General features: G+C 36.3%; 1 protein-coding gene across 1 annotated transcript in view; it reads left to right on the top strand.

Moving 5' to 3' along the window:
- DNAH6 (dynein axonemal heavy chain 6) overlaps positions 1-23276 on the top strand; it is a 276466-nt gene that overhangs the window by 218240 nt on the left and 34950 nt on the right. The window contains exons 63-65 of the mRNA XM_057743457.1: positions 2643-2809; positions 13167-13357; positions 20030-20190. Coding sequence (XP_057599440.1) covers positions 2643-2809; positions 13167-13357; positions 20030-20190 — 519 coding nt within the window. The remainder of the gene's footprint in view (positions 1-2642; positions 2810-13166; positions 13358-20029; positions 20191-23276) is intronic.

The following is a 23276-nucleotide window of genomic DNA, read 5'->3' on the forward strand; positions in this document are numbered from 1 at the left end:
AGTGGCAGAGCTGGAAAACCCAGATCTATTTGGACTTACTTCTATCATCTTATTTTGTAGGGACTTTTTTCCCTGGCAGGATTTTTCTTTGCTTCATTTTTATTTCTTCTGTTATGACTTCAAGTGAATTGTCCACATTCTTTTTTTATATCCCCGTACTAATTTGAAGTTCTGTGTTCTTTTGCTATTTTTAGTAATTATTCTTCTACTTCTCATATGAATGTGTATTTACTTGAGTATCCCCAGTAAGTGTGGTGGTTTAAAAGCTACATAGACTAGAATTTCTGGGATCCTAACATGCTCATTTGATTTCCAAATAAAGACTAGAAAAAATAAAATATTCTTCAATAAATAAATCAGATAAAAATTATGTTTCTATATTGTGGACCAGTTAAACAAGACAGCTAGAGGTAAAACACACAAAAAAAAAATACTCATAGGAGAAGCCTTAGTAATGGACAGTTAGGGACAGACCCACAACAGGAAGGACTAGATGTATCCTCACAGACACAGAAGCAAAGAAAGAGGGAAGAGAAAGAGGCTGAAAGACACAGTAACTCTGGGAACGATTCATTGTGTTTGGACGAAAGGCACCATGTTACTCCTGTCAATTGGGACTAAAATTTTAGTAATTTTTTTTCAGTTAAAAAAAATTTTTTTACATCTTTATTGGCGTATAATTGCTTTACAATGTTGTGTTAGTTTCTGCTGTGCAACAAAGTGAATCAGCTCTATGTATACATATATCCCCATATCCCCTCCCTTTGGAGCCTCCCTCCCACCCTCTCTATCCCACCCCTCTAGGTCATCACAAAGCACCAAGTTGATCTCCCTGCGCTGTGAGCAGCTTCCCACTAGCCATCTATTTTACATTGGGTAGATATATATATGTCAATGCTACTCTCTCACTTCATTCCTCAAGTCCGTTCTCTACGTCTGCATCTCTGTTCCTGCCCCACTACTAGATTCATCAGTACCATTTTTCTAGATTCCACATGTATGTGTTAGCATACGGTATTTGTTTTTCTCTTTCTGACTTACTTCACTCTGTATGACAGACTCTAGGTCCATCCACCTCACTACAAATAACTCAATTTTGTTCCTTTTAAGGCTAATATTCCATTGTATATATGTGCCACATCTTAATGTCCATCGACAGATGAATGGATAAAATTTTAGTAATTTAAAACAATTTTCGTGCTTTCGTTTGTTAAATTTCAAGGTTGATTCTAGAAATCCTGCAGAATCGTGAAGGTTTGTAGGTGTGATAGGATGGCTTGTCTTCTAAAAGTGAGCTTTAGATCTTTACAGGTTAAGTTTAATAATCTCCATGCCACTCTTACCCTCAAAGCTTCCTAATTGCCTTAATCTTGTGTCTTTGATGTTTTCTACGTGCTTCTTGTCCTGTTAGTTAAGTGTTATAATCTTAAATGATCCTTTCTTATTAGTAAAAGCCCTGGTGATTATACAATAAGGAGAAAATAAGTCCTTTTTTGAAATAAATGGTTCTACTACCCAGTCCTCAGAATAATGCAACCACTTTCAACTAAAAAGCACTGTGGTGTGCTGTGCCCTGTGGTCTCATAACATGTAATTGTGTATATCTCATACAGAAATTAAAAGTCTTGCAGAGGCACATACTCTGTGGCTCCAGGGCCATGGTCGTATCACTGAATTTCTGTCACCAGCTCTCTGGTTGCTATTGTTAGGCCCTCAGAGGAGAGTCCCAGTAGACCAGCTGGAGAAAGTGGTTTTCTAGCCCTCCATGGAAGCCAACCATTTTGCCTAATGTTCGACCCCATCAGCCTGTTTCATCGCTAGATGGCTGTGTCAGTTTGCTGAGCAGCTTACAGGATACTGTGTGCCCTGCACCTGCAGGAGTTTCAATGCTAATTCTTACTACATGTTATAACCAGAGTAAGGGCTAAGATCCTAACCCTCATAGGAGATGCAAGCCTATTTCTCATAAATATTCCGGGGGGTGGAGGGCAACGTGTTCTATTAATAAGGGGCATAAAGTCGTATCTATGTTAAATTATTCATATACTATTTATACGGTAAAAATCACATATACCAAAATATTTAATTTGCCTCATAGGTCACAGACTGATAGTTCTGTTATTTCCTATCACTATTATGTTTTTCTGCTTTCTCTTCTGCCTCCACCAGTGATGGTTTGATGTATTTTTATGCTATTGTCTGACACATATAGGTTTATTTTACTGTGTTTTTATTATTGGGTTTATGTTTTAATTAATAGAACTTGACCTATTTCATCCCATTTAATTATATGTGCCTTGAATTCTAATATATCCAATGTTAGTCTTATCACGCCGGGTTTTTTTTTTTTTTTTGCTCACATTTAATTGATATATCATTGCCATGCATCCTTTTATTTTTCACTTCTCTGTCATTTGTTTTAGCTTTGCCTTTTGTAAGTGGTTTGAATTCGTTTTCTGATCCAATTTTAAATTCACTATTTTTTAATTAGGTTGGGTAGGGGGAGATTAAATATATTTACATTTGTGGTAATGTAAAAAACTGATAGTAAATACAAGGATTGTTAAATTACCGAATATATTTATTTAATATCAAAGTCAAAGCAACTCTAATTAAAGCATATTTTTAAATTGTGTTTCCAGGATCTTTTGAGACTTATATTAACCCACCTGAACACGAAGCCTATTCTAAAGTGGAGGACGATCAACTCGTGACAACAGAAAGGGTGCCCACAGGCCATAATATTTGGCATCCAGAATTAAGTTCTTTCCATAAGCTAATTCTTATTAAATGCTGTAAAGAAGAAAAGGTAGGATATTTTTTTCCTTAAAGAACTGTGTTATAATTACTTCTACTAAAGTTCACCAGCAAGTTATGATTCATGGACTGCTTAGATTTGTTTAGAGAATAACAATGGCCAGGTTTGGGAGGTGGTTTGTGACTTTGTGTTATTAACAAGAAATAGAGACTTTGTGTTATTAATAGAACACAATGTTATATACAGAAAATGATGAAAGAAAAGACTGGAGAGCCAGCCAGGAACCTGGTGGTCCTTCCCTAGTATGTGCCATGGAGAACTTGTGCTCTCTGCCAGGGAGGGCAGGGGTCTGCTGGACAGCATTAGCAGGGGATTAGTGGGCCTTTAAGATCTTGGTAGCAATGGGAAGGAGGCATTTGAAGAGGAAAAAAAAAAAACATAGTCACCAAGACCAGTTTAGAGACAGTTGACATAGCTTATGTAAGAAATCATGGCAGCCTGCATAAAAAAAGAACGAAATAATGCCATTTGCAGCAAGATGGATAGACCTAGAGATTATCATACTAAGTGAAGTAAGTCAGACAGAGAAAAACAAATATCATATGATATTGCTTATATGTGGAATCTAGTAAAAAATGATACAAATGAACTTATTTACAAAACAGAAACAGACTCACAGATCTCAAAACTAAATTTATGGTTACCAAAGGGGAAACATGGTGGAAAGTGATAAATTAGGAGATTGGGATTAATGTATACACACTACTATATATAAAACATATAACTAACAAGGACCTACTGTATAGCACAGGGAACTCTACTCAATACTCTATAATAACCTATATGAGAAAAGAATCTGAAAAAGAATGGATATATATTGATATAGATATACATATATGTATAACTGATTCACTTTGCTGTACACCTGAAACTAACACAACATTGTAAGCCAACTATACTCCAATAAAAAATTCTAAAAATTATGGCAGCCTGAATTAAAATAGAGGCAGTAGATTAAAGAGATGGAGGGGGAAGTGGAGATGGGGCAACTGGTGTAGCTCCTAGTTTCTGAGTGGGTGCCAAAGGGGATAGTTGTATCAACAACTAAGCAAATGTGAAGGAGAAACAAGCCAGAGAAAGATGTCACTGAGTCCGCAGTGTCCATCTGTATCAGAGTGTAGAGCAGTCTGGAGACCAATTGATATCTGGGTAGAAAACTCTACAGAGAAATATGGCTTAGAAATAGAGATTGGGGAATCATCGGAATTGAGTTGGAAAGTAAAACCACAGGAGCTGTTAAAATTGTAGAGGAATAATAGAATAAGAGGACAGGTGGGCAAAGGATGAAGCCCTGAGGAGCATCAACTTCGAAAGGGCAGAGAGAAAGGAAGAGCTCATGAGAAGAAAGAGGCAGAGGGGCAAGAGGAACACCAGGAGAAAGAAATGACACAGAAACCAAGGAGGTATAGCATTTCAATACAGCAGGAGTTATCAACAAAATGAATGAAGGATGGGTGTTCTATGAGAAATGAGAGGAAGAAACTCACTGGAGAAAGCCAAAGAATAGTTGGGAGATATTGAGGCTGTGCTGTAGGATTTTCTGCCATCTCTGTAGGAACACAGAAAGACTGTGGGGTTGACCTAGGTTACTGATAATTGCAATAGATGAATAAAGGATAAAAGACCATTGAGACTGTTTGGTAAAAGTAGTTCTATAAAGAGGAAGAGATCTAAGAAGGAGCTTATAGACTGGGAGAAGAGGAAAAACCTTGAAAGTTTCTTTGAGAGCAAATGTAGTTGGACTAGAGGTGTAGCACAGGTAGAAGGACAGGAGAGATAGTGATCAAAGTTGAGCTTAAAATTTCTGATGAGCAGTCCCAAGTGGTGACAATGTCCTGAGGGTGGCCATGGGTGTGGGTGAGTGAGGAAGTGATGAGATGACGTGCATTAGAGTTAGAGGTCAAGGAACCGTGAGGTTAGGATGTGGGATGGCCTGATGGACCCTGAACCTGGGTTGTGTCACCCCAGATGGTGACAAGACAATGCCTGGGACACAGTCGATAAATCACTGGAACAGACATAAATGGAGAGGAAAGCTATGAGCAGATGGAAAGTTTTCAGTGAATATGGGACGGTGGCTACCAGGTTGGATGCTAACAAAAGTGGTGACTAAGTAACAGGAACCCCAAACAAGAAAGAGTTTTAAAGATTAAGACATAGGCTAGAAAATTCTAGACTAGGAAATTTTTGTTATTATGGTTCTAGGTTCCGGGTCTCTATGTATGAGCTAAGATTCTTTAGGTTACAACCATGGAAAGCAAATTTAATGTCTAAGAAAAAAAAAAAGGATTTATTAAAATTAAAAGATACTGTGGTAGCTCATTAAATTCAAGGAAAAGCCAATTAATCACATTTCAGGAAGAGTCATAACCTGGGCAGCTTGCTGAACACAACTCTGTAGAATTGCCATTATCAGCACTCAGCTCTCAACTATAACTGTTACTCTAGTTTCAAATTCTCAAGAGAGAGACTCTGATTGGTCCATCCTAAGTTTTACCCTTGGTCCAATCAGCTATGGATGGGAAAATTGCATCATGCAGTAGAAATATGACTACTGGGAGAGTTCCTAGAGAACAGATGCTTGTTGGCTACATCCATGCAAGAACCCACCTGCTGTGAGGACTTGTCTCCCAGCCAGCATTCCCATTTCTCTGGTCCAGAGAAGACCAGACTCAGGAAAGACCTTAGAGCTACCTTCAAATATTCGAAGACTGGTAACTGTCCCTCAGCTTCTGTTCATAGAACATTATCAAATACCTCAGTGAGTAATTATTATGTTCTAGGCACTGAGGATACAGTTGTGAAAAAGAAAAAGTTAAATGTCCATACCCCATGGGCTTACATACTAGTGGGAGATAAAGAAAAAGAAAAGAATAAGATATTTTCCACTTCTGAAAAGTTCTTGGAAGGTCATAAATGTGAAGTTTCACTAAAAGTAATAGAGTGGAAGCTAATTTAGGGTGGGAAGCCAAGGAGGACCTCTTTAAAGAGGTGATATTCTCAACTTCTCATATAAATCACTTCCTGTGCCATACCGACATCCAATAGGGGTGCCCTGGGGTGGGGGTAGCAGCAGCTAGACCTGGAGCAGTGGCCCTGGCTGGGGAAGCCGAGCAGGGACTGGAGGGAGGGCCCACTGGAGGAAGGAAGACGACCCCAGAAGAGAAGGGCCAGAAGAGCTCAGAGCCAGGCCTTCGAGCTGTGGTCAGAGCAGCTGCTCCTGGGAGCGAATATGAAATAAACAGAATGGGAAATGGAATGGAGCCCTGAACCGGAAGTGAGTGAAGTAGCTCCCCTCCCGTTACCACCTACGCTTGGAGAGGGGAGAAGCAAAGAGGCTTCACAAGGGATACTTTCTCACCCTTCCCAGTCACAGGCTCCAGGTCAGCCTGAGGGCAGGGATTCTTTTTTGTCACTTGGACCATTTGGAGAATATGATGAAAGTTACAGGCCTTCTTAGAAAATGCTCTCCCACATATGATTTTATAATTCTAGGTTAAGAATCTCCGTCTTAGGAAATGAAGTTCATTCTCTCTCTCTCTTCCTCTGCCCTCTCCCTCTCTCCCTCCCTCTCCCCCTCCCACCCCACCACCACATGCACACTTGCACACACACATTTTTTTGTTTAATTTTTATTTTTACCTTTTCACCCTCTGCACCCATTTTCCCCTCTCTGGCAGACTGTTCTCTGATCTAGGAGTTTGTTGTTATGGTTGCTGCTGTTTATAAGAATCCACATATAAGAGAGATAATGTATTTGTTTTTCTCTGACATTTCACTTAGTACAATGCCCTTAAGTTCCATTCATATTGTTGCAAATGGCAAGATTTCATTCTTTTTTATGCCCGAAAAATATTCCATTGTGTGTCTACATATATATATACCACATTTTCTTTATTCATTTATCCATAGACGGACACAGGTTGTTTCCATGTCCTGACTATTGTAAATAGTGCTATAGTTTACATGGTGGTGCATATATCTTTCCAAGTTAGTGTTTTCGGTTTTCTTAGGATAAAGACCCAGAATTGTGAGTGCTGGATCATATGGTAGCTCTATTTTTAATTTTTTGCAGAATATAAATACTGTTTTCCATAGTGGCTTCACCAGTTTACATTCCACCAACAGTGCCCAAGGGTTGTTTCCCTTTTCTCCACATCCTCACCAACACTTATTTCTTGTCTTTTTGATAATAGTCATATTAACAGGTATGAAATGATATCTCATTGTGGTTTTGATTTGCATTTCCCTGATGACTAATGATGCTGAGCATTTTTTCATGCACCTGTTGGCCAACTGTATGTCTTTTTTGGAAAAATGCCTATTCAGATCATCTACCTACTTTTTAATTGGATTGCTTGGGAGTTTTTTGACATTGAGTTGTGTGAGTTCTTTGTATGTTTTGCATATAGCCCTTTAACTAAGATTTTCAAATATTTTCTACTATTCAGTAGGTTGCCTTTTCATTTTGTTGATAGTTTCCTTTGAAGTGCATAAGCTTTTTATTATGATGTAGCCCCATTTATTTATTTTGGCTTTTGTTGCTTTTGCTTTTGGTGTCAGATTCAAAAAATCATTGCCAAGACCTATGTCAAGGAGCTTAGTGCATATGTTTTCTTCTAGGAATTTTATGGCTTCAGGTCTTATGTTCAAGCCTTTAATTCACTTTGAGTTAATTTTTGTGTATAAAGTAGTGGTTGAATTTCATTCTTTTGCATGTGACTGTCCAGTTTTCCCAACACCATTAATTGAGGAAACCGTCCTTTCCCCATTTTATATTCTTGACTCCTTTGATGTAATTTAACTGACCATGCATGCCTCAGTTTATTTCTGGGCTCTTTGTTCTGTTTCATTGATCTGTGTGTCTGTTTTTATGCCAATATCTTACTGCTTTAATTACTAGAGCTTTGTAAGATAGTTTGAAATCAGGGAGTGTGATGCCTCCAGCTCTGTTCTTCTTTCTCAAGGTTACTTTGGCTATTCAATGTTTTTTGTGGTTCCATACAAATTTTAGGATTCTTTTTTCTAGTTCTGTGAAAAATGCCATTGGAATTTTGATAGAGATTGCATTGAATCTGCAGAGTGCCTTGGGTATTGCAGACATTTTAACAATATTGATTCTCCCAGCCATGAACACAGAATATCTTTCCACTTATTTGTGTCTTCTTCAGTTTCTGTCATTAATGTCTTGTAGTTTTCAATATACAGGTTTTGTCTCTGGATTAAATTTATTCCTAGGTATTTTATCCTTTTTGATATAATTATAAATAGGATTGCTTTCTTTATTTCTCTTTCATATAGTTTGTTATTAGTGTATAAAAACATAACTGATTTTTGTACCTTGATTTTGTATCCTGCAACATTTCTGAATTCATTTATTAGTTGTAACAGTTTTTTGATAGAGTCTTTAGGGTTTTTCATATATGACAGTATGTCATCTGCAAACAGTGACAGTTTTATTTGTTCCTTTCCAATTTGGATAGTTTTTTTTCCCCTAACTAATTACTCTGGCCAGGACTTCCAATAGGATATTGAATAAAAGTAGTAAGAGTGGCCATCCTTGCCTTGTTCCTGTTCTTAAAAGAAAGGCTTTTACCTTTTTCACTGTTGAGTGTGATGTTAGCTGTGGGCTTGTCGTATGTGTCCTTTATTATGTTAAGATATGTTCCCACTTTATTGGAAGTTTTTATTATAAATGTATATTGAATTTTGTCAGATGCTTTTTCTGCATCTATTGAAGTACTCATATGTTTCTTTATCCTTCATTTTGTTAATGTGGTGTATCACAATGACTGAGTCGTGAATGTTGAACCATCCTTGCATCCCTGGAATAAGTCCCATTTGATTATGTGTATGATCCTTTTAATGTATTGTTGAACTCAGTTTGCTGACATTTTGTTGAGGATTTAGCATCTTTGTTCATCATGGATATTGGTCTGTAATTTTCTTGTGGTATCCTTGTCTAATGATGGTGAGCATATTTTCTTATGCTTATTGGCTATTTGTAGAACTGTCTCTTCAGATCCTTTGCCACTTTTTAAAATTATTCGTTTTTTTCTTTTGAAGTTGAAAGTCTTCTTTATATATTCTAGATACGAGTTCCTTAACAGATATATGATTTTAAAAAATGTTCTCCCATTCTGTGGTTGTCTTTTCACTTTCTTTATGGTATCCTTTGAAATACAAAAGTCTTTTCTTTATTTTTATTTTGATGATTTCCCACTTGTTTTTTCTTTTGTTGCTCATGCTTTTGATGTCATCTAAGACGCCATTGCCTAATTCAAGGTCATTAAGATTTATTTCTATGTTTTCTTTTAAGAGTTATAAAATTTTATCTCATATTTAGATCTTTGACCCATTTTGACTTAATTTTTTATATAGTGGTAGGTAAGGAACCAACTTGATTCTTTTGCATGTGAATATCCAGTTGTCCCCACATCATTTGTTGAAAAGACTCTTCTTTCTCCATTGAATGATCTTGACACTCTTGCCAAAAATCAATTGACCATAACTGTGAGAGTTTATTTCTAATATATCAGTTCTATTCCATTGATCTATATGTCTACCCTTATGCCAGTACTTCACTGTGTTGATTATTGTAGCTTTGTGGCAAGTTTTAAAATTGGAAGTGTGAATCGTCCTACTTTGCTCCTCTTTTTCAAGATTGTTTTGGCTACTCTGGGTCCCTTAAGTTTCCATATTAATTTTAGGACCATCTTGGAAATTTCTGAAAAGAAACCAGCCAGAATTTGATTGAACTCTGTAGATCAATTTGGGGAGTATTAGCATCTTAACAACATTAAGTCTTCCAATCCATGTACATGGGACTTTTTCCATTTATTTGAATCTTCTTTACTTTACTCCAACAATGTTTTGTAGCTCTCAGAGACTAAGTTTTGCATTTCTCTTGTGAAATTTACTTTTAAGTATTTTGTTCTTTCTATTGCTATTGTAAGTGGAATTGCTTTCTTAATTTCATTTTTGGTTTTCTCATTGCTACTGTAGAGAAATACAGTTGATTGCTGTATGTTTTTGTATACTGCAAACCTGCTGAACTTGTTTATTCTGACAGACTTTTACTGGGCTTCATAGCATTTTCTATATACAAAATCATGTCGTCTGCAAATAGAGATGGTTTTATTTCTTCCTTCCCAAACTAGGTATCTTTTATTTTATTTTCTTGACTAATTGTGCTGGTTAGAACATCAAATACAATGTTAAAGAGAAGTAATGACAGTGGATATACTTGCCTTGTACCTATCTTAAGAGGAAAAGCATTCACCATTAAGTATGATGTTAGCTGTGGTGTTTTCATTGATATCTCTTAACAGGTTGAAGAAGTTCCCTTCTATTCCTGTTATGCTGAGTGTTTCTCAAGAGTTTTTTTGTTTTTTTTTTTACATAATTTTATTAAATTTATTTTTGGAGGGGGGAAATTTTACTTTATAATTTTCTTTTTATAAAAATATATTAGAATGATAGAATTGATACTAAAGAGACATGTTTTTTAACTTACATTGACAGAGCTATATTATTTTTTTCCAGATTTATTGATATATGAGTAACATGTAACATTGTTTAACAAAGAGATGTACAACATGATGATTTGATACATACACATATTGCAAAATGATTACCATAATATGGTTAATTAACACATCCATCACCTCACATAATTACTCTGTGTGTGTGTTTGTGTGTGTGGTGAGAACATTTCAGTTCTACTCTCTTAACAACTTTTAAACATATAATGTTGTTAACTATAGTCACCATGCTATACATTTGAGCCCTACTACTTATTCATCTTATAACTGGAAGTTTGTACCCTTTGAAACATCCCCCCATTTCTCCCACCCCCTCAATACCGTGGCAACCAGCATTCTACTCTGTTTCTATGAGTACATCTCTTTTAGATTCCAAATATAAGTGATACAATACAGTGTTTATCTTTCTCTGTCTAGCTTATTTCACTTAATGTCCTCAAGATCCATCTATTTTATCACAAATAGCAAGATATTCCATTGTATATACTTACCAAATTTCTTTACCCATTAATCTGTGAGTGCATATTTAGATTGTTTTCATGTCTTGGCTATTGTGAATAAGGCTGCAGTGAATATGGGGGTGCAGATATCTCTTCAAGGTAGTGACTTCATTTCATTCAAATAAATACCCAGAAGTGGGATTACTGGATCATCTGGTAGTTATATTTTTAATTTGTTAAGGAACCTCCATTCTGTTTTCCATAGTTGCTACACCAATTTACATTCCTGTCAACAGTGCAAAAGGGTTCCCTTTTCTCCACCAACACTAGTTATCTCTTGTCTTTTTGTTAACAGCCATTCTAGCAGGTGTGAGGTGATGTCCCATTGTAGTTTTGATTTGCATTTTCCTGATGATTGGTGATGTTGAGCACCTTTTTATATACCTGTTGGCCATTTGTATATCTCCTTTGGAAAAATACCTATTTAGGTCCTCAGCCCATGTTTTAACCAGATTGTTTGTTTTTGCTATTGAGTTGCATGAGTTTCTTATATATTTTGGATTTTAACACCTTACCAGATGTATGGTTTTAAGATACCTTCTCTCTTTCCATGCTTATGCTTTAGGTGTCATATCCAAAATCTTGTTGCTAACAGCTATGTCAAGGAACTTTTCCCCTCTGTTTTCTTTTAAGAGTTTTATGGATTTGGGCCTTATATTTAAATCTTTAATTCACTTTGAGTTGATTTTTATGAGTGGTCTAAAATAGGGGTCCAATTTAATTCTTCCTCATGTGAATATCTGGTTTGTCCAACACCATTTATTGAAGAGACTATTCTTTCCCCATTGATTATTCTTGGCTTACTTGTCAAATATTAGTAGTAGACCATATATGTGTGGGTTTATTTCTGGACTCTCAGCTATGTTCCATTCATTTATGTGTCTGTTCTCTTATCAGTACCATACCGTTTTGATTACTATACCTTTGTAATATAATTTGAATTCAGGAAACATCTTGCCTCCAGCTTTGATCTTCTTCCTTAGGATTGCTTTGGCAATTTCAGGTCATTTGTGGTTCCATATAAATTTAGGAATTTTTTTCTATTTCTGTGAAAAATGCGAATGGAATTTTGATAGGGATTGCATTGAATCTATAGATGGCTTTTGGTAGTATGGACATTTTAACAATATTAATTCTTACAATCCATGAACACAGGATATCTTTCCATTTGTTTATGTCTTTTTCAATTTCTTTTATCAAGGTCTCATAATTGTCAGTGTACAAATCTTTCACTTCCTTGCTTAAATTTATTCCTAAGTATTTTGTTGTTTTTGGTGCTATTGAAAATGGATAGTTTTTGTTTTATTTTAATTTATTTTTTTATTTTTTTATTTTTTATAATTAATTTTTATTGGAGTATAGTTGCTTTACAATGTTGTATTAGTTTCTACTGTACAGCAAAGTGAATCAGCTATATGTATACATATATCCCCTCTTTTTTGGATTTCCTTCCCATTTAGGTCACCACAGAGCACTAAGTAGAGCTCCCTGAGCTATATAGTAGGTTCTCGTTAATTATCTATCAATAGTGTATATATGTCAATCCCAATCTCCCAATTCATACCAACCCCTTTTTACCCTCCTTGGTGTCCATATGTTTGTTCTCTACATCTGTGTCTCTATTTCTATTTTATAAATAAGATCATCTATACCATTTTTATAGATTCCACATATATGCATTAATATACAATATTTGTTTTTCTCTTTCTGACAGGATAGTTTTCTTTATTTCTCTTTCAGATATTTCATTTTACTGTATATGAACACAAAAGATTTTGTATGTTGTTTTTGTATCCTGCAAATTTACTTAATTCATTTATGAGGTATAACAGTTTTTTGGTGAAGTCTTTAGGATTTTCTATATGCAGATGCCCCTTGAATGATGCAGACGCCCCTTGAATGATGCAGACGTTAGGGACACTAACCCTCTGCACAGTAGAAAACCTGCATACAACTTTACAGTTAGCACAGTAACAAATCTACGTATAACTTTACAGTCAGCCTTCTGTATCTGTGGTTGCTCTTCTGAGGATTCAACCAACCATGGATTGTGTAGTACTGTAATACATGTTTATTGAAAAATCCACCATATAAGTGGACCTGTGCAGCTCAAACTCGTGTTGTCCAAGAATCAACTGTATAAGATCTTATCATCTACAAGTAGTGACATTTTTACTTCTTCCTTTATGATTTGGATGCCTTATTTCTTTATCCTGCCTAATGGCTCTGGCTAGAACTTCTGATACTATGTTGAATTGGATCCTTATTCAGTATTTTTTTAATGTTTTTCCATTCAATTTTCAGGTGGTTTTTGCTCTTACAGACTTTGTAATAGAAAATCTTGGGAAATCCTTTATAGAGACACCACCCGTGGACCTGCCCACTCTGTATCAAGACATGTCATACAACACTCCCCTGGTATTTATCTTAAGCACAGGCTCAGATCCCATGGGTGCATTTCAGAGGTTTGCCCGGGACAGCGGGTATTCAGAACGGTAAGGTCACATTGTGCAGTTTTAATGATTCATATGAACATCTCCTTATTAAAATTTGCCTTTTTTCTTCCTTTGTGGAGTGTGAATTCCTGATTCCGGTATCCCTTACTAAATATGTTAAGATACTTTAATATTTAGCTGTGCATGTTGTTAAAATGGTGTTAATTATCATAAAAGCAGGTGTAAACTTCATTTGAGCAAAGGAGAGATTGTTTAAAATGTTGAAGTATCATAATCTAATGGAATAGTGATTAAAACATTTGTTAAGACATTATTTTAATGTAACTGTAAAAGGACTGTAAAAGTAAACTGTAAAAGTAAACTGTAAAAGTTTACTCCTTATGCTCAAATGTGCAAAAAATTCCATAGCTCTTTATGTTGTATTATTAAGCTCATCTTTCTCCTGAGCTTCTACTCTGCTGGGTGAGAGAAGGAGGGGGAAGTTTAAACTTGTGAATTTACATTATATTTTCTTCTGGTTTAAATGTCTCCAGGGTAAGCTGATTTAGCTTCTTTCCCATAAAAGCTCAGTCTTCCCCCACTCCTCCCCAAGATGGTGTCCTGATGGGTAGGAAAGTACACAAGACCACAGGGTAGCAGGGCAGAGTAGGGGTCTCATATCTAGGAAGTAATCTCCAGCTCTGACAGGCCCTTGCATGGAGTGGCTGGTCTGGCCTGGTCTGTGGACTGGGGATTACAAGATAATGGACCCCATCTGTTCCTTGAAGTCCATAATCTGTATTAGTCAGGCTTCTCCAGAGAAACAGAACCAATGAGACATATATGTGTATTATCCTGTTTATGTGTGTGCATATATTATATGTAAGATAAGAAATTGGCTTACATAATTATGGAGGCTGATAAGCCCCCAAATCTGCAGTCAGCAAGATAGAAACCCAGGAGAGCTGAGATGTAGTTCTAGTCCAAGTTCAAAGGCCTGAAAACCAGGAGTAATAATGGTGCAAGTCTCAACCTGAAAGCCAGCAGACTCAAGACCCAAGAAAAGCTAGTGTTTTCATCTGAATCCAAAGGCTAGAAAAAAAGCCAATGACCCAGCTATCAGGCAGGAGGAGTTCCCTCTTACTTGGCCTTTTTATTCTATTCAAGTCTTCAGCTGATTGGATTGGCTCATCCACATTAAGGAGAACACTGCTTTACTTAGTTTACTGATTCAGATATTAATCTCACTCAGAAACATCCCCCCAGACTCACTCAAAATAATGCTTAACCTAACATCTGGGCACCGTGTGACCCAGTCAAGTTCACACATAAAGTTAACCATCAAATGATCCTACACATTTGCCTTGGGTTCTGAAATTCTAACAAAGAATTAGTACACAGAACTTTTAAGAGCTGCTGTGAATTAATAAGAAAATAAAACAGTTCGATAGGAATAAAGACAAAAATCGTGAACAGGAAATTCTCAGAAAATGAAATCTAAATCCTGATAAACATATGAAAAGATGTCCAACCTCACTAGTAATTAGGAAACAACAAATTAAAACCATAAAAAGATATCATTTCATACTTATAAAATTAACAAAATGGTGCCAAAGACAGGCAGCTACAGAAATATTTATATTGCAAGTGTGAGTGAAAAATTTGTTAAAATCACTTCAAAGAGTAATTAGCAATATATTAAAATTGAAGATAGCATTATCCATATCCCAGCAATTGACTACTGAATTTGCATGTTCAAACAAAATCAGTCATGTGTGCAAGGAGCCATGTTCAGGAACATTGGTAGAAGCATGTTTATGAAAGAAAGAAGAAAGAAAGAAAGAAAGAAAAAGAAAGAAAGAAAGAAAGAAAGAAAGAAAGAAAGAAAGAAGGAAGGAAGGAAGGAAGGAAGGAAGGAAGAAAGGAAGTAAAACTGGAAACAACCAAAATGTCCACCTAGAAAAATGATTGTATAAATTGTGGTGTATTCATAAAACTAAATACAATACATTATAGCCACGAATACTAATAAACTATGACTGTGTGTATCAATATGGATGGGTCACACAAACTAATATTGAGCAAAAAAATTAAGTTGCACAAAATATTGGGTAATATTGGAGACATTTGATATAATGTGTAAAGTTTTAAAACATATGTGTTATATATGGTTTAGAAATTCACATTTTTGCAATAGCAGTATAAAGAAACATAGGGAAGTTATACCAAAACCAGGATAGCAGTGACCTTGGGGAGTAAAAGTTGGGTAATGAAAGAAGTGAACAGGGAGGGGCATGCTGCAGGCTCAGATCATGTAGATAATGTTTTACTTCTTAAGCTGGGTTGTGGGTACCGGGATACTTATTATTTTAACTTTATAACTTTTGTATGTCTTAATTATTTCATAGAAACTGTTAAAGGTAAAAGAATGGAGAGGAGTATTAATAGGTAGTTAATATGTACTAAGTTCCTAATGTATTCAGGAGGAAAAAAGAAGTACGGAATATTTTATAATGCTGTAGTTGAATGGATATGCTGAAATTTTAAGGGAAAACACTGAAATAATAAATAATGTATAGCTTCTGAACCAGCAGAGGGACAAAAGAATATATAATGCAATATCTTAATTAATTAGATAGGAAAGAAGAGGAAAAATAAAGAAATTCAAAGATAAAACATAGTAAGCCAAAAAGTCAAACCAAAGAATAAAAAGTAATCCAAATAACTAAATAAGTGTAAATATCTCACCTGTAAAAAGATAAAGAAAATTAAACTGAATTTTCAAAACAACATTCAACTATATACTACTTAAATGCATATACAATACCAAAACAGCACAGGAATGTAGAAAATAAAGAGATGCAAAAGTATACTATGCAAAAACTAACTAAAAGAAAGCTGTTAACAGTTCCAATGGCTATCACATAATAGAGTTTGGGGGGGAGAGGGATGGGGGAGATATGTATATACATATGTGTATATATACACATTAGAGATTGAGGGAAACTATATGATATACCAAAAAAACACAAACAAGAAACACCAGTTGTAAAATTGTACACAACTAATAAAGCTTGAAATATGTAAAGCAAAAACTGGAGAAACTGATACAAGGAGAATTGATAAGTCAACATTAATGTGGAAATTTTTAACACATCTATTATAGAAACTGCTGTGAAACACAAAATTTGCAAAAATTGATAAGGATATAAAATATTTGGATGATGAAATTAATAATGAAATTAACAGCCTTGATCTTTACACTCAACAAATAGAACAAATGTCAAATCTTCAAGTACATATGGAACATTTACAAAAATTAACCATGTTCTAAGAAAGACGTATTTCAAAGAGAAGACAGACATTCTCTGACCACAATAAATCTTAGAAATCAATCTTAAAATTAATTTTTTTAATACTTGGAAAACAACAAAATGTCCTTCTGAACAACTTGTCTGTTAAAGGGAAATCATAATGGAAATTTGCCAATAAGTGGACAATGGCAGAAACAATATAACATATCAAAAGCCAGCAGGGTTTAGTAATAAGGCACTTAGTAGTAAATTTATGCATATTTAATGACTTCTGGTTCCAGAAATGCCAGACTAAGAACTCGGGCTAATATTCCCACTAAGAACAATTAGGCAATCTAAAACTTAGTTATTAAGCTCTAATAGAAGGAAAAATAATAAGCTAAGAGCAGAAATTAGTGACATAGAAAACACATTCAATAGACAAGATCTAAAAGAACAGAAGTTGTTTCTTTGAAAAGTTTAATAAAATATAAATCTCTGTTGAAACTGCTGAGAGAGATAGAGAGAGAGAGATCCAAAAAACCTGTATCATGAAAGAGTAAGTGAATATCACTACAGACAAACAGACATTAAAATGATCATAAGAGCATATTATTAAAAAAAAAAAACTTTGTCAATGAATTTGAAAGTTTTGATGAAATGGGAAAAATCCCCCAAAAATACAACTTTTAAAAACTGATGAGAATAATTAGAATATCTAAATAGTCCAAAAACTTTTTTATTGAATTCATTATTAAAAACCTTCCCACAATGCTGGGTTTATTTCAGTAATGTAAGGATGGTTAAAATATTGAAAATAAATGAATTTAATTCACCACATTAAAAGAATAAAGGAGAAAAATCTTTTAAATAAAGAAGAAAATTATTATTTCAACAGATGCAGAAAAAGCATTTGTTAAAATTCAACATGCATTCACGGGGAGAAAAGTCCTAGTAAACTAAGAACCTGGAAATCATTTCTTAGAAAGAGAGAAACAGAAATAGGACATTCTTCTACTGTGATAAAAGGTATTTTAAAATTTTTAATGGATTTAGCAAGGTTACTGGACATAAAATAGATTGTATTAATGCATGCCAGCAACAGGAACTCTTATTCATTGTTGGTGAGAATGCAAAATGGTACAGCCAGTTTGGAAGACAGTTTGGTGTTTTCTTACAAAACTAAACATACTCTTATCATATGATCCAGCAATCAAGTATTTACCCAAAGGAGTTGAAAACTTATTTTCACACAAGAACCTGCATTACACATGGATGTTTATAGCAGCTTTATTCATAATTGCCAAAACTTGGAAGCAACCAAGATATCCTTCAGTAGATGAATGGATAAATAAACTGTGGTATATCCATACAATGGAATACTATTCAACACTAAGAAGAAATGAGCTATCAAGTGATGAAAGGACATGGAAGAACTTTAAATGCATATTACTAAGTGAAAGAAGGCAATCTGAAAAGGCTACATACTGGATGCCCAAGTATACAACATTCTGGAAAAGGCAAAACTATGGAGACAGAAAAAAAAAATAACAAAGAATTTATATCCAATGTAAAGAACTCTTAGAAATCAATAAGAGGACTTCCTAGGTGGCGCAGTGGTTAAGAATCTGCCTGCCAGTGCAGTGGATACAGGTTCAAACCTTGCTCCAGGAAGAGCCCACGTGCCGCGGAGCAACTAAGCCCATGTGCTACAACTATTGAGCCTGCTCTCTAGAGTCCATGAGCCACAACTATTGAGCCCACGTGCGGCAACTACTTAAGCCCATGTGCCTAGAGCCCATACTCCACAACCAGAGAAGCCACCACAATGAGTAGCCCGCATACCACAATGAAGAGTAGCCCCTGCTCGCCACAACTACCAAAAGCTCATGTGCAGCAACAAAGACCCAACACAGCCAATAAATAAATAAATAAATAAAATTTTAAAAAAGAAATCAATAAGAAAAACACGGGTGAGCCAGTAGGCAAAAAAGGGGTGAGAGGGATATAAAAGGGAATAAAGGGCCAATAAATGAACCTATGAAAAGAAGAAACAATTTGAAACCTCAATGAGATACCATTATATATCCACCACGTGTTAGCAAGGATACAGAAAAGCAAGTACTCTCATCTACTGCTGGTAGTGTGTGGTGGCATCGCTTTGAAAAACAGTTTGATATTATAGAAAAGTTAAACATACACATACCCTGTCAAACAGCAGTTCCATTCCTAAGAGTATACACAACAAAATGGAGTGCACATGTATACCAAGAAACATCTATGAGAATATCTATTGCTGCATTGTTTGTGATGGCCAAGAACCAGAAATAACCCAAATATCCATCAAAAGCAGAATGGATAAATAAATTGTGATATAAGCACATAGTAGAATATTACACAGCAATGAAAATGAACTACAATGACACACAATAATATGAATTAAGCTAAAAAAAGTCAATTAAAATAGACCAAATACAAATATATATATATTTATACACTATATGATTCCATTTATATAAATTCAGAACAAAGCAAAATTAACCTATGGTGCTAGAATTAAGAATAGTTGTTACAGGGAGATCAAACTGATAATTGGTGACGACCTAGAGGGGTGGGATAGGAGGGTGGGAGGGAGGCTCCAGAGGGAGGGGATATGGGGATATATGTATAAATAGAGCTGATTCACTTTGTTGTACAGCAGAAACTGGCACAACAGTGTAAAGCTATTATACTCCAATAAAGATCAAAAAAAAAATAGTTGTTGCCTTTGAGAATAAAGAAGGATACTGATTGGGAGGGTGCTAGTAATGTTCTTTGTTTTTCCTTTTTTTTTTTTTGCCCTGGGTGGTGGTACATGTATACATTCACTTTGGGAGAATTCATTAAGTCATACACTAATGATTTGTGTACTTTTGTATATATTTTAGACTTCAAATTTTTTTTAAGTTTTTTAAGGGAATTCCCTGGCAGTCCAGTGGCGCTTTCACTGCCAAGGGTGCAGGTTCAATCCCTGGTCAGGGAACAAAGATCCCAAAAATAAATAAAGTAATTAAATAAGTAAAGTTTTTTTAAGAACTGACATATAGTGTTGGAAGTCAGGACAATGGGTACCTTTGGGAGGAAGGGAAAATGGCTGGAGTAGAAAGGGGCATAGGAGAGACTTCTCTGGGGTATGGGCAACATTCTCAACGACAGACGTTCATATGTGATCGTTCACAGAACTGTATTTTGTTTTTTGCATTTTTCTGTAAGTGTGTTATAGTAAAAAAAAAATTGTTAAAAACAAAAAAAATAAGAAAAAATATTTGCCCACCTATCAGTGTGAGGATTTGAAATGTGTGCATATTCTAGGCAGAAGCCTACCGTAGTCACATTTCTTAATAGTTGCATTGCTTAAAAATAACATGAAATCGCATTTTGTTATTGTTGCTCAATTTAGGGTGCAGTCAATTTCACTGGGGCAAGGACAAGGACCCATTGCTGAAAGAATGATCAAAGATGCAATGAAGTCAGGAAATTGGGTATTTTTGCAAAACTGCCATCTTGCCGTTTCTTGGATGTTGGCGATGGAGGAGCTAATTAAAACCTTCACAGATTCAAGTATGTGGAGCACACAGCATTTATATAATAATACCATTTTTATGGGGCCTTTCTTGTTGAATCCAATCCTCATAATAATCATGCTGGCATTATTTGTCCTGTATTAAAATGGAGAAATTTGAGATCGAGAAGGGTTAAGTTACACAACCCAGATTCAAATAAAGATGTTCAGACTCCAAGTTGAGGGTACAGTGCACTAGATCATTTCTGTTTCATGTTGCCTTCTATGGGAGGCCATCTGAATTCAAAATAAATTATATCTAGGCATGATAAAGAGAAATAGAAAATGGACTTAGGACAAAAAATGGAAATTAAGTCTTTCACTACAGAATGAAAGAAGTTTAGGGACAGAGTTCAAAGTAGCACGGATTCTCACAGTAGTGTTTTACCACTTCTTTATCCTCTGTAACCCACATGACAATTAACCTTTACGTGTCTCAAAGTCACACACACACACACACCCCCCCATGAGTGTGCCCAGCATGGGTCAGAGTTGCCACCACTAGCTATAATATCACCACCTTCTTTCCCACTCAAGAAAGTATAGTGGACTGCAAAGAGAGAAGATGTGGAATTAGAATCTCCTCATTTTTATATAGCAGTGTGAAAATAGTTGAAACCTTAGGCACTGTATGACTGGTAATAAGCTGTGTGAGCCCCACTTTGCCACTCTCTCCAGAAGCCGTGAAGGAGAACACCCAGCCTGGGATATCCAGGGCCCTTTCTCTGGGGTCCTCCTTGTGCCCTGACCACAAAGGGCTTTCTAGGAAGGTGAGAGCTATGCACATGGTCTTGTGCGTGACTTTCCTTATTGCTGCCTGTTCAGGTGAAGAGCTGCTCCTTTACAGAGCAGCCAGGCTGCACTGGTTACCAAGCCACAGCTAGGGCTTAGCAGCCTTCCCCTAATAGGCTCCTCATTCCCTGGGGGCCCCCCACCCCCCTTGCCTTCTGCGGGCTGCTTGCATCCAGGATAAAGAGTCATTGGCACCTGCCATCCAGAATCTCTACTCTTTCCACTCTTTGCATTGCAAATAAGAGACGAGTTGCTTCCTGCTGGGCCTAGGGCTTATTTCTAATTAAATAATTAAAGAAAAATGACAAGAAGGTCTTTACTACTGTTCCTAATCCTGATGATTAGGATTATGATTAGGAAAAAACAATGCTAGGGAGGCATATAAAAAGCAGTTTGTGGCAGTGGTACTATGTGAGCCTTCCAAGTATGGACCTGTCGTTCAGCTTCACAATGACCTAGACAAGAGCGTTTGCCAGACCTTCAAGGAGGCTGGATGGGCTATGGAGGCCAGCGAAGGTGGTGATGGATTTTCAGTGTTTAAGCAGTTAGAAAAATCCTCTCCTGGCCCTTGTTACAATTGTTTATTAACTTAACCATTTGCATCCGAATGTTTAACTTGAACCAGAAAAAAAAAAATCAGGTAATAAACTGAAAAGAGAAAGTGAATGAAAGAAAAAAGAGAGGACAGAAAAAACCCTCTGAACTTGAAATTCTAAGACCTGAGTAGCGTTCCGCCCCCACTACTTCCTGACTGTACATTGCACGCCTCTTCTCTAGACCTCAGTTTCCCCCCATAAAATGACTGCATAGCGCCATTGCTAGAAGTCCCACACTTTAGATGATTTCTAATTCCATTCCAGCTCTAAACTTCTATGATGTCTATGAAAGTTAAGATTCTTGATGCTTTTGCAATTATAAGAGGAAAGGTACTTTAAAAAATGCTTCTCTAAACCTGGCCTTTTTCACTCTTTGGTTTTTTTGGTTAATGAAATCATTACCCTTAAGACTTTGGTGATGTTTGACTTCTATGACTAATAATTTTTACCATACAAGCAACTTTAGTGTTGTTCTAGAATTGTACTAGAATTAACTTTTAATTTTAGCTATTTAATGTAGCTCATGAGTTTAGATTACCTAACCAAGAAGGACAAATTCAGCTTTAATCTGTAGTCATTCATTTAATAAATATTCGAGAACCTGCTGTGTACCGTGCACTGTTCTAGATGCTTAGGGTATGTTGGTGAACAAAACAACCATAGTCGTCCGCCCTCATTGCACTTACATGCTGAGTGAGGTGAGACAGATGATAAACAAACCACACAACAAATAAATAATTTATAAGGTATGATAGAATGAGGTTGGTGCTTTGGAAAAAAATAAAAGGAAAGTAAGGAGGAACAGAAAGGTTGGGATGGATTGGGGGTGAGGAGGAAGAGTGGAGAGCAGTTTTAAATGGCATGGTCTGGTCAGACTTCTTTGAGAAGGTGGCATTTGACCAACGCTGGAAGAAAGTAAGGGAGTCTAAAGTTCAAGCAGAAGGAACAGCTAGTGCCCGGGCCCTCCCTAGGGAGAGCAAGCCAAGCGTATCGGAGAAACACTGTTGCTTGTACTTAGAGAACAATGCCAAGAAAGGTTTCCTTCGATGATGCCTGTGTCTTCCCCACTCTGCTTTGCCTTTTGAACCTAGAACGGAGCTTGTTTCTTTCTTTCTTTCTTTCTTTTTCTTTCTCTTTCTTTCTTTCTTTCTTTCTTTCTTTCTTTCTTTCTTTCTTTCTTTCTTTCTTTCTTTCCTTTTTAATTTATTTTATTTTTTAGTTACTGGCTGCATTGGGTCTTCGTTACTATGCGGGCTTTCTGTAGTTGTGGAGAGTGGGGGCTACTCTTCATTGCAGTGCTCAGGCTTCTCTTGTTACGGTGGCTTCTTTTGTTGTGGAGCACAGACTCTAGGTACACGGGCTTCAGTAGTTGCAGCACGTGGGCTCAATAGTTGTGGCTTGCGGGCTCTATAGCGTAGGCTCAGTAGTTGTGGCGCACGGGCTTAGTTGCTCCGAGGCATGTGGGATCTTACCAGATCAAACCCGTGTCCCCTGCATTGACAGGCGGATTCTTATCCACTGCACCACCAGGGAAGCCCAGAGCTTGTTCTCTTAGGTTCTCTGTCCACAGCTCAGAAAGGCAGCGTGTATTGACTTAACTTCTTGATGCTACATGTGAGGTCTCTCCATTGCCCTGCTCCCTGAGTTCCCTTGGCAGCATCTCTGCAGAAGGGACAAATTCCTCTTTTTCTCTGTAG

Source organism: Hippopotamus amphibius, chromosome 7 (genome assembly GCF_030028045.1).
Source record: "Hippopotamus amphibius kiboko isolate mHipAmp2 chromosome 7, mHipAmp2.hap2, whole genome shotgun sequence".
NCBI lineage: Eukaryota > Metazoa > Chordata > Mammalia > Artiodactyla > Hippopotamidae > Hippopotamus > Hippopotamus amphibius.